Source organism: Misgurnus anguillicaudatus, unplaced genomic scaffold (genome assembly GCF_027580225.2).
Source record: "Misgurnus anguillicaudatus unplaced genomic scaffold, ASM2758022v2 HiC_scaffold_31, whole genome shotgun sequence".
Classification (NCBI taxonomy): Eukaryota; Metazoa; Chordata; class Actinopteri; order Cypriniformes; family Cobitidae; genus Misgurnus; species Misgurnus anguillicaudatus.
Genome location: NW_027395281.1, coordinates 1,136,810 through 1,149,403, shown reverse-complemented (window position 1 = coordinate 1,149,403; position 12,594 = coordinate 1,136,810). Strand labels below are relative to the sequence as shown.

At 33.8% G+C, this 12,594-nt stretch overlaps 2 protein-coding genes across 2 annotated transcripts; both read left to right on the top strand.

Moving 5' to 3' along the window:
* Positions 1-2,822: 2,822 nt before the first annotated feature.
* LOC141362959 (uncharacterized) lies at positions 2,823-5,766 on the top strand. The gene is made up of 3 exons (XM_073865281.1): positions 2,823-2,871; positions 3,151-3,474; positions 5,180-5,766. The coding sequence occupies exons 1-3, from the start codon at positions 2,823-2,825 to the stop codon at positions 5,512-5,514; spliced, it is 708 nt and encodes a 235-aa protein (XP_073721382.1). The 3' UTR covers positions 5,515-5,766.
* On the top strand, positions 5,696-12,252 carry LOC129452988 (uncharacterized). The gene is made up of 5 exons (XM_073865280.1): positions 5,696-5,876; positions 7,509-7,667; positions 8,820-9,155; positions 11,248-11,541; positions 11,660-12,252. The coding sequence occupies exons 1-5, from the start codon at positions 5,696-5,698 to the stop codon at positions 11,812-11,814; spliced, it is 1,125 nt and encodes a 374-aa protein (XP_073721381.1). The 3' UTR covers positions 11,815-12,252.
* The last annotated feature ends 342 nt before the right edge of the window (positions 12,253-12,594 follow it).

Genomic DNA, 12,594 nt, shown 5'->3' with positions numbered 1-12,594 from the left:
AACACTCAACACAGTGATGCTATCAAGAAGAGTTTTGTAGAGATAAGTTCATATGACTGTATGATTCAGTTATATAAGATAAGCTGTAACTATTGTGCAGAAATAACACAACTGTGTCTGATGATGTGAACTTGCGTGTCAAGATCGTACATTTAGATTTGTGGTCAGCAGTTTTTTCTTACAGATTCATTTGAGCTTTTACTCAAGTTGTATTCATCTCACAGACTCTGTACTATACATGGTATTTCAAAAGTACAAGTGATACCCTGTAAAAAGTTAAATTTGGACTTAAACAAATGACTTCAATTTGTAACATTTCCAATTGAAGTAATTTAAGTTAATCAAGCTTTTAATTTTTACAGTGTAGTTTAACTCAAGAGTTTACGGTGCTTCCTTAAAATTCCTTAAAAAAAGTTTTTGTATTAAGCTCTATCACAAACAATTCTTTTGTAGTATCTTAACCATCACTACAATACAATACAATACAATACAATTTGTATAGCACATTTAAAAAACAACATGTGTTGACCAAAGTGCTCAACAAGGCAAGGAAAAATATAAAATACAAAACACAGAACATCAACAAAAACACAGCAGAGGTAGATGACAAAAAACATCAAGCTATATTAAAAGCTATTGAAAAGAAATGCGTTTTTAGGGAAGTTTTAAAAAGTGTCAAGGTTTGGGCGGATCTGATGTGAAGAGGTAAGCTATTCCATTTGGTCCATAGACTCCAAAATCACGGTCACCTCTATTTTTGAGCCTTGTTTGAGGGATAGATAGTAAGTTTGAATCGCCCGATCTAAGTGATCTTGACTGAGAGACTGGGTGGATCAGTTCAGATAAGTTTTGTAGAGACTTAAAAACAAAAAGCAACACTTTATAATCTATTTGAAAATTTAACCGCCAATGAAGCTACCTCATATCTGTAAACTCCACAAGACCATATAGTCTCTTATTTTGTTAGATGTTTCATTATGGATGCTTATGTGCACTTTTTGTGAGTCCTGTGTGTTTATATTGTGTCCTATTTTTCAGGTTACCTTGAGAATCTGGTTCTACAAAAACAATTTGATATGAATTCTGACCAGAACCACACTGAGCAAAGTCACTTATTTCCATTTCTATGTGTATATACATATATGTGTGTGTGTATAAAGATTGATGTTTTTGAGGGTGTGTGGTTGAAGGCACGGGGGTGGTCCAAACTCTGCAGATTTATCTCTAACTTTTGTTGATAGCATCACTCTATTGACTCTCCCAGCTAGAAATAAGAAGTTCTAAGAACGTTCCCTGAAAGTTCCCGAATGTTCCCAAAAACATTCTGCCAACGTTAAAAGCGGCTAGTTTTTTTTAAGTTCTAGGAACGTTTCTGTTGTCTGAACGTTAGAGTAATGTTACATGTTACCATTTTTAAACGTTATGACAATGTCATGTTTTAATGTTCACACAATGTTTAAAACAACAACTGTTTATTATATTGACTTGTTTAATTGTTATATAAATGATAGAGAAACATTGCATTTTATTATTTTATAAAATATTATTTCTGTATGCAGTAAATATATTGCTGTAGAAAACTCAATTCACTTACTAGGTTTAGATGTTGATGTTTGTTTCATTTTAAGTCACCCTTATTGTGATTAGTGTTTGTTTTAGTTGGTCTCTTGACACTTGACTTTTTGCTTGCTAGTTTTTTCCTGGTTGTGTTAACTTTGTGTTAATGCACCACATTTGTTATGAACATGCCAAGTTAATAGTGTTATTCTGCGGTTGTTGGTATGGTAAAGATCATCACCTAATTCATTTACTAATCAAAAGTTTATTTTCTGTCAAAAATGTAAATGAGATCCAGCACTTTCACAGCAGTTTGTCATTAAGGAGTTTTAGAAACTTTGGATAAAAATATCCGATGTATAATTGGGATGCACAAACATCAAGAATCAGACTATGAATCTCAATCATGGTGACAATTAAATGAAAAACTTTATGCTGCAATGCATGCTGGGTATTAACAAATTACAAACCTCATTCAGGACTCCCAGCATGCACTGCAGCATGGATAAATAAGGATTTTTTTAACAATTTTAATTGTCACCATGGTTGAGATTCATAGTCTGATTCTTGATGTTTGGGCATCCCAACTATACAGCAAATATTTTTTGTCCAAAGTTTCTAAAACTCCTTAATGACAAACTGCTGTGAAAGAGTTGGATCTAATATACATTATTGGCAGAAAATAAACTTTTGATTAGTAAATGAACTAGGTGATGATCTTTACCATTATGTACCAACAACCACAGAAATACACTATTAACTTTTCATAACAAATGTGGTGCATTAACACAAAGTTAACACAACCAGAAAAAAACTAGCAAGCAAAAAGTCAAGTGTCAAGAGACCAACTAAAACAAACACGAATCACAATAAGGGTGACTTAAAATGAAACATCAACATCTAAACCTAGGAAGTGAATTGAGTTTTCTACAGCAATATATTTACTGAACATTCAGAAATAATGTTTTATAAAATAATAAAATGCAATGTTTCTATATCATTTACATAACAATCAAACAAGTCAATATAATAAACAGCTGTTGTTTTAAACATTGTGTGAACATTAAAACATGACATTGTCATAACGTTTAAAAATGGTAAAATGTAACATTACTCTAACGTTCAGACAACAGAAACGTTCCTAGAACTTAAAAAAAACTAGCCGCTTTTAACGTTGGCAGAATGTTTTTGGGAACATTCGGGAACTTTCAGGGAACATTCTTAGAACTTCTTATTTCTAGCTGGGCTATCAGACACTGAAGAAAATGTTTCTCATGTTTGTTTATCTCAGTTTGTGCTTCTGCGGTCTGGCTGGTAAGTTATAAACATGTTTTATGATTTTATAGTTTACTGTAATAAATAATTCACATTTTCATTCAGTCAGAAGATTTGCACTCACTTTCTTACTTTTTAATTGAAACAAACACCGTAAGCAAAGCCTAAACATTCAGAGGTCTGATTCTGCATCTGTGTGTTTATTTTTTAATTCTGTCTTCAACTGATTTTAAAAGCTAAAGGTTTCCAATTGTTTAACTACTTGTTAACTATGTTTTCTCAACTTCTGTGTCAATTTCTCTCTGTTTGTGTGTGCAGGTGTGTTTGGTGATGAAGTGAAGTCAGTGTCAGTGATTGAGGGAGATTCTGTTACTCTACACACTCATATTAAACTACAGAGAGATGATCTGGTAGTTTGGAGGTTTGGACCTGAAAATTCTCTCATAGCAAGAATCAATGTAGTGGCCAAAGATATCTCAATAAATGATGATGATCTTGATGGGGGATTCAGAGACAGACTGCAGGTGAATATTCAGACTGGAGATCTCACCATCACAAACATCACAACTCAACACACTGGACTTTATAATATAATCATCAGTGGCAAGCAGATCTTATACAGATTCAATGTTATTGTCTATGGTGAGTAAAGATTTAGGTCAGTGAAGGACAAAATTTAATTTTTCTGAAAACCAAGCCACAAAGAGGAAAAAACAATGAGAAAACAAATAATGATACGAAAAATAACGTTGTACTCTGAACACAAAAAACTATTTATAGAAGTTTGTGCTGATTGACTCGAAAAGACATTCATGCTCAATGGCATGGAAAACAGCAAAAAACAGTCTTGCCTTGAGATTGTGTTGCAATGGCATGCGGGTGGTCCAAACTCAGCAGACCCGACCTTTGTTGACAGCATCACTGTATTGAGTGACAATATGTTTTAAATATGTAGCCTACACAATAACCTCATACGCTATAATAAAATACTATTCTATAATTATAATAATGTTGATATATTACACTTACATTATTATATTTTATATCAAATTTTCTGTTTTTTATAATAGTATATACATTATCTATATTTTTATTATATAGAGGATATTATACATTATTATTTCCTACTTATTTTTTCTACACATAAAAAGAAGATGCGCGTAATGACAAATCTTCGCACTTTCCTTCCTCACTTTTTAAGTCTCTATGAAAGCGTCTGCTTAAAGGGACACTCCACTTTTTAAAAAAATATGCTCATTTTCCAGCTCCCCTAGAGTTAAACATTTGATTTTTAGGAAAATAGGAAAAATATCGAAACTCTTTGGTTATTTTTGAGCGCAATGCTAATGGTCTAATCAGATTCAATGGATTATGCTAAGCTATGTTTAAAGTGGTACCACCAGACCTGGAGATCGGCTAAATGGATATCAAAACGGTAAAAATCAAATGTTTCACTCTAGGGGAGCTAGAAAATGAGCCTATTTTCAAAAAAGAGTGTCCTTTTAATGCCTAATGTAAACGTTATGGAAATGTAATGAGAAGTCCAAACGTCAATCCAAGTGATCTTCTGTCTGTTGAAAGAAAAAGTATGTGAACCCTTTGGGCCTACTTGGATTTCTTCATAAATTGGTCATAAAATGTGTTCAATAAAAACATGAAAACGTATAATGTTTGTGCGGTATTAGTTTAAGCAGACTGTGTTCCTCTATTGTTGTGACTTAGATGAAGATCAGAACACATTTTATGACCAATTAAGAAGAAATCCAAGTAAGCCCAAAGGGTTCACATACTTTTTCTTTCAACTGTATAGATGTGCATCTCTGTCATATTGATTAAATGTGTTTGTTATCGCATCCAATACTTTAATGTTAGCCTACTCCGGTGGAGACATACTGGCTTCGTCCAGCGACAGCAAAACCTCCTGAATCAAAAATGCAAAACACAATATTACCTGTATTAAATATGATCATGAATTTCTTTTTGAGTTCTTTTGCTTCGGTGACAAACTGCTCTAAAATGTTCTGTGGACTAGAGCTGTGAAAATTCGTATATGGAGCTAGATAGGGCGTCTTTTATGCAAATTAAAAACCTAGTGCACACGACCGCTCATGTAGGACACTCCAAATTCACTAACGTAAGAACAAGTATAAGACAAAATTCATGTGCGCATACACGTGTTGTGAATTAAGCGGAAAGAATTTTTGGTTCCCAAAATCCTTGCACGAGGCTGTTATTTTAGTTTTATTCTGTAAAGTCAAGATAAAGACTTGTTTCTAATTTTAACTTCTACTAAGCTTTTATATTTAAGATCTTTCTTATTTGTCAAACCTTATCTCTGTGTGTTCAGGTGTGTTTGGTGTTGAAGTGAAGTCAGTGTCAGTGATGGAGGGAGATTCTGTTACTCTACACACTGATACTGAAATACAGAGAGATGATCTGATACTGTGGAGGTTTGGACCTGAAAATTCTCTCATAGCAAAAATCAATGGCGTGGCCAAAGATATCTCAATAAATTCTGATGTTCTTGATGGGGGATTCAGAGACAGACTGCAGGTGAATAATCAGACTGGAGATCTCACCATCACGGACACCACATCTCAACACACTGGACTTTATCACATGATCATCGGCGGCAGACAGAAGATCTCATACATATACAATGTTACTGTTTATGGTGAGTAAAAATTTAGAAAAAGTTCACTGGAAGTAAACACAGATGCATTGTATTATTCCAACTAGATTTGTTGCACTGTTGTGTTCCGAGACGTGTCCGAGTGCTTTTTCGTCTTTACTGAATTTGGCTACATTTTTAATCTGACATCATTTGACAACATGATGCAGCGCTGCAAGAACATACAATAGGATGACATCAAAGTACTGCGAGAATGATTTGAGAAATCATATGGAGGAGTCTGTCTTTGGATCGCTCTCGCGGTACTGTAACGTCATCCGCCTGCAGGTTCTTGCAGCTCAGCATGAACTCAGACAAGCTTTTAAACCAGAGAACACACACAGAAATGTGTTTGGCGCTGGTTTAAAAAAGTGTAAGGGACAAAATCACAATGTATTTGAAAGTTGCTTGCTACGGCCTTGCATCAGTGTGATGAACTCAGAAATATTAACAGAGTAATTATGTTTATATATTTTTTTTAAATCTACATTCTAAGTAAAAAATGTTAAAACACTAAAGAACTTTGGATAAACCTAAAGTACAGAAAAAAACAGTTTAATGTTTTTAAAGATCTGTGTATTCAGACACTTTTATGTTTTTACACGTTTTAATTTTCTTCTTTAATTTCTAACAATTATTATCTGAAATAATTTATGTCACATCCAGTAAAAGAATCTGAGTCCATGTCAATTTCTTGATTAATGACAGAATGTTTTAACAAAAATATCATCATCTTAAAACAATTTAGCTTCCAGGTCTTTAACATTATGAATTAAAGCAAGTGTTGTGACTGATCAAACTAAAACATTAACTCTCTCCTGACATATCTAATTAAAATGCTTATAACTTACCAGACCACAGATGCACAAACAGAGATAAACACACATGAGAATTTTTTTCAGGGGTCTGACAGTCACGCAACACAGTGATGCTATCAAGAAGAGTTGTGTGAAGATAAGCTCAGATGTCTGTATTATTGGGTTATATAAGATAAGCTGTAAGTATTGTGCAGAAATAACACAACTGTGTCTGATGATGTGAACTTGCGTGTCGAGATCAAACATTGAGATTTGTGAAGCAGTTTCTCACAGATTCAGTTTGCTGTTTTATTACTCAAGCTGTATTCATCTCACAGACTCGTAGTACACTGAAAAAAAAGAATCGTTCAATTTACTACAATTTTTTAAGGTAAGTGGTTGCAATCAATTTATTTAAGCTACATTTAAACAAACTTTTTTTTTTTTTTTTAATGTAGCTTAAAGGCGGAGTCCATGATGTTTGAAAGCCAATGTTGATATTTGAAATCACCTAAACAAACACGCCCCTACCCCAATAGAATCTGGACCTTCTGTTGATAGACCCGCCCCACACATACGCAACCCGGCATTTGATTTGATTTGATTGGCTATAAATGTGTTTTGGTAGTCGGCCCGTCTTCTTTTCCAAAGCGTTTTTCAAACATCGTGGACTCCGCCTTTAAATAAATTGATTGCGACCACTCACCTAAAAAAGGGTAAATTGAGTAAATTGAATGAATCATTTTCAGTGTTTAGATCTTATTTCAAAATTACAAATGATTACATTACACTGTAAAAAGTGAAAGTTAGATCTACTTAAATATATTACTTCAATTAGTAACAATTTAAAAATAAGTTTTGCCAACTTAAATTTTCTACTTAAAATGAGAAACCTTCTGTTGAATTTTTATTTTTTATTTTTTAGGCGTAATCAATTGAAGTTATAGACAGTTATAAACATATTTTATTATTTTATAGTTTACTGTAATAATTCTTATTTTTTATCAGATTCCCACTGACTTGAAGCAAAAAATATGAATGTGTGAATTCAGAGATGTTATCTGTGTGTTTATTTTACCATTCTGTTATTTTTAAATCTATGCCATGTCTCACAACAGAACTGATTTTAAGAGATAAATTGTGTTTGGACTACTTAGTATTTGTAAAAAATCTTACATTTATGACAAATCTTGTCTTTGTGTGTGCAGGTGTGTTTTGTGATACAGATGAAGTGAAGTCAGTGTCAGTGATGGAGGAAGATTCTGTTACTCTGCACACTGATATTACTAAAATACAGAAAAATTATGTGATACTGTGGAGGTTTGGACTTCAAAAGTCTCTTATAGCAAGAATCAATGGAGCGACCAGTGAGGCCTCAGTGTATCCTGATGCTCTTGATGGGAGATTCAGAGACAGACTGCAGGTGAATAATCAGACTGGAGATCTCACCATCACAAACATCACAACTCAACACACTGGACTTTATATAACCATCAGTGGCAAGCAGAAGATCTCATACAGAGTCAATGTTATTGTCTATGGTGAGTAAAGATTTAGAAAACATTCACTGGAACTAAACACAGATCCATTGTATTATTCTAACTGAATTTGGCTTGAGCCCCGGACCTATTTAGTAAAGCCCCGGTTGTTATAATAATATGCCTGATACACGTGTCACTAATTTTAATGCACGTTAAAATATTTTCTATTACAGCCGAACCGCAAATCTCTTGTCAAGAGCTGTCAATTTGCACGTTAACTTCACGTCTGACAAGAACCGGGCACTGAGGGTTCCAGAAATTACTGACCAACTATCAATAAGATACTGTATGGCAGTGGTCTCAAACTCCCGGCCCGCGTCTACTGTTAAAAATATAATATAGTTTTTCCTTCAAAAGCAAGAGAGTGGTGCGTCTTTCGCTGCTACGCAACCTTGAGCGCGCTCCCCGTTACGTTGAGGATAACTGAATGCGTGATCGGATTTTAATTGCACATCATCTGCACCTCACGTCAATCATATAATTGTCCCCATGCGATCAGTTATTCTTGTCGGGACTTTGGAGTTTTCGTCTAGAGAAGATCTGTTACTCAAAGAGCTGCGCGGGGTTAATTCATGCCAAGTCACAGCTTCAATGGCAACACCTCATATAGGAAGGGAGAGATGAGATGGAACATACCCAAGTCACGTCCTAAATAAATCAGAAACACTACCTGGTTGTAGAATGTATTGTTAATAAATTCATATTCAGGAATTAAATTAGTTAGTTTAGTGCCAGGTTTTCATATAAAGTTATATACAGTTATTTAAGATAGGTCTGTTGTCATGACAGGTCATTGTCATATTTGAAGACCCAGCTTTGACTCATCTTCAATGCTATAACTGAGGGAAGGGGGTTGTTCCCCAAAATCTTGCAATACATGGCCCCGGTCATCCTCTACTTAATACAGTGCAGTCGCCCTGTCCCATGTGCAGAAAAACAAACCTACATTTATGACAAATCTTGTCTCTGTGTGTGCAGGTGTGTTTTGTGATACAGATGAAGTGAAGTCAGTGTCAGTGGTGGAGGAAGATTCTGTTACTCTATACACTCATCTAACTAAAATACAGAAAAATGATGTGATACTGTGGAGGTTTGGACTTCAAAAGTCTCTTATAGCAAAAATCAACAGAGCGACCAGTGAGATCTCAATATATGCTGATGTTCTTGATGGGAGATTCAGAGACAGACTGCAGGTGAATAATCAGACTGGAGATCTCATCATCACCGACACCAAAACCAAAGACTCTGGACTTTATGAAATGATCATCAACAGCGCTAAAGAGAGCTCATACAAATTCAATGTTACTGTCTATGGTGAGTAAAGATTTAGTAAATTCACTAGACATAAACACAGATCATGTTTTGTACAATTCCAACTAGATCTGATGCACGATTTTCATTTTTAAGGAGTAATTTGTCATAATAGCAGGGACATAGTAGCTATTTTTAAAGCTGAAATGGAGGATTGTCAGCTGTTGGTGGTGCACTCTAAAAAAATAATCCGTAAAAAAACGGATAATGTCCTGGCAGAAAATTACCGGCACCTTTTCCGTTATGTTTACAGAATTTCCGTTTATTCAAAAACTGAACATTCTGTAGAATTACAGAACACTGTCCGTAGATTTACAGAACATTTTCCGTAGCCTTTAGGGACACTTCAATCGGCCTATGAAACGCAACAATGGTGACAATCAACAACAAAGCTTCATGCCGCAATGCATGCTGGGTACCAGGACAGAAAACTCTTTCTTCACATTTACTCTCACCATTGTTGAGATTTGTATCCAAAGTATTGATGTCTCTGAAGCAAAAACCACATCTGACAAATTTTCAGCCATCTTATTAAATATAGTGTGTTTTAGATCAGCATAGAGTGTCTCTCTTATACATTTCAGTTCTTTATTCTTAATTTATCATTTCATATTTAAATGTTAGGCAGCAAAACATAATAACAACCAAGCTTATATGACATCATAGATAATTCTCCTTCCTCAAGCAACAAACAAGTTGCAATTGCTACAAGCGAAAACACTATTGCAATGCCAAAAGAGCAGAGACAGTTCTGTGAAGGTCAATGGACAAAAACCTAACTAAAGGGAACACTAATCATCATAGTGGTGACTTCAAATGAATCTAAAACAAACACAAACTGTAGATTTAATGTGATAAATGTTGTGGTAAATATCCATTTGACTTACACGTCACGTAAGAAAGAAGATTTGTCTACTAAATCACATTTGTCGATGTTGGAATAGTTGAACACTTGTATCTTGTTCTTACAGCATTTGTTTAGAAGTTAAACATCATCCATGTTAGAAAATAACTCTGCAAGCAAGTTGTAATTTTATGTTTCAAACAGAGATGGTGATAGAGAGGCAAAAGTGAAAGATTGCAGCAGGGGTTATTGTACCCATAATGCAACATGTTATTAAAAAAACGGATAAATGCCTGTAAAACATAAATACGGAAAATTCCTTCATATTTACACAGTACTTTGTCCGTTTTTTTACGGATTTTTTTTAGAGTGTGTGACTCTCAAAGTTACCACCGTAAACACTATTGAAACACCTAGCGTTAGTGAATGAAAGTACTGAAATATAATAAGATAAGCATTCAGCGCTAAACAACTTGGCCTAATTGGGTAAGGAAGAAAATTTGAAGAGTTTGGTTCCAAAACGCAATAAATCCATTTTGACTAATTTCGGTAAAAACGTGTTTTCTATACCAAGAAAGTGACAAGATGAAAACAACTATTTTCTGTTACAAATTTTCACAGAGTATCTTTAGGTTATGAAAACATAAAAAATTCAAATCCATAATCCAAGATTTATTATAAGACTGATATTTTTTCACAAAATGCAATAAATCCATGACCACTTTTTTATTCAAAATGCTATAAATCTATTGAATCAATGTATAAATGTGCATTCATCTTTACCATGTTATATTCATTTAGTTGACACGTCGTATTAAAAAAAATAAACATTAATGACATTAATCAAAACACTTTGTGATATTAAGAACACTGTCATTGCTGCCGTCATCCTTGGGACGTCCTCGCTGAAGTTTTTTGACAGCGATCAGCTGTAAAATGTTTTGGTCCTGCTCGATTTTCGTTGGCTTCAAGTATTATTGGATTTTGCGTAAAATTAAGAATTTACTTTTTAATACTGACCTAATACAATACTAATTTTGGCGGTAACTCTTTTTTTTTTAAAGGAGTTTATCGCGTTTTGGAACCAAACTCTTCAAAAACACTTTTAAAACAAACCAGAGAACACGAACGGAATGGGCACTTGGTCTTAAATACAGGGGACAGAATGACCTCAATCCAGGGTTTGAATATGTCAAAAAAATTATTTAATTTAATGTAATTTATAATTTTTTCTATCAAATGTTTTTTCAGCTTTTTTGCCCGTTCCTGTCATCACCAGAGACTCTTCACAATGTTCTTCATCATCTTCAAGCTCAAATTGTTCATTATTGTGTTCAGTGTTGAATGTGAGAGATGTGAGTCTGTCGTGGTACAAAGGAAAAAGTTTATTGTCCAGCATCAGTGTGACTTATCTCAACATCAGACTCTCTCTACCTCTGGAGGTTGAATATCAGGATACAAACACATTCAGATGTGTGGTGAACAATGCCATTAAAAATCGAACTCAACATCTTAACATCACTCAACTCTGTCAGACGTGTTCAGGTAGAACCGCAGTTTTGCTTAGAAATGACTTCACTTTATCTTTAATAAATGTAAATAATAAATTTCCCTTTAAGATATTGGCCATGTTAAAACATTTGTTTCATGTTGTTTTCCTCAGACTGCGTTTGCTGTTGTCATGATTTTGAAGCTGTGATCCGATTGGTTGTCTCTGCTCTGGTGGGTGTGGCTACAGTTGCCATTTTGATTTATGACATCAGATCAAGCAGAGTTGAACAGAAGAAAAGATCACAGACACCATCAGACTATAAGTGATGAAACATATATTATAGTTACATAAAACCACTATTTTTACTCTTCTTTTTTTATTGTTTGTTTGCTCTGTATATAAAACACTCTATATAACACATATTATTACTTTAAATATTAGGGTAGCCGATTTAAAAATATGAAAATTCTGTCATTTACTCACCGTCATCATTGTTTTAAACCTGTCGTTTTTTTTTATTCTGTTGAACACATGCTAAATGTGCATTAGTGCTAAGAATTATCGGAAAAGCAACTCAGATCATTCGCTTTTTATAGTAAAGGGCTGAGTAAACATACATTTGTGTTTTTTCTTTTATTTATTGTTTTACTTCATTTATCATTATATATTTGCCTACTCTTACAAATTTTTGTATTCATTAATTTAAGCATTTTAGCATTCACTTTTATTCTTTTTAAATGTTTTATATTATATTGATAAAACTACTGAGCAAGTAAAATTATTTAATAAACTATCTTTATTATATTTACATCACTTCGTCTCCTGTTTGCTGTTTTTTACCTTCATCTATTTATTTGCCTCGTGGTTGATTTGAACTATTAACTCACAACAGAGTTGATATTCAAGTACAGCTTGACACTATATACAGATTTCCTGAATGGAGAATTTCCTCAGTAGGACTGAAAGATTAGATCTTTAGGACATTTAGATAAATAATAATAATATTTCATTATATGAGATTACAGACATGAATCTAATCTTACATCTGTGAATTAAAGCAAGTGCGTCTTCAGACTGATCAAATTTAAAATAAAATAAGATCATAA

Coding starts and splice junctions, on each gene's coding strand:
- LOC141362959 (XM_073865281.1), top strand. CDS start 2,823: ATGTTTCTCATGTTTGTTTATCTCAGTTTGTGCTTCTGCGGTCTGGCT. Junction 2,872..3,150: donor GTGCTTCTGCGGTCTGGCTG/GTAAGTTATAAA, acceptor TTGTGTGTGCAG/GTGTGTTTGGTGATGAAGTG. Junction 3,475..5,179: donor ATTCAATGTTATTGTCTATG/GTGAGTAAAGAT, acceptor CTGTGTGTTCAG/GTGTGTTTGGTGTTGAAGTG.
- LOC129452988 (XM_073865280.1), top strand. CDS start 5,696: ATGACATCAAAGTACTGCGAGAATGATTTGAGAAATCATATGGAGGAG. Junction 5,877..7,508: donor TGGCGCTGGTTTAAAAAAGT/GTAAGGGACAAA, acceptor TTGTGTGTGCAG/GTGTGTTTTGTGATACAGAT. Junction 9,156..11,247: donor ATTCAATGTTACTGTCTATG/GTGAGTAAAGAT, acceptor ATGTTTTTTCAG/CTTTTTTGCCCGTTCCTGTC.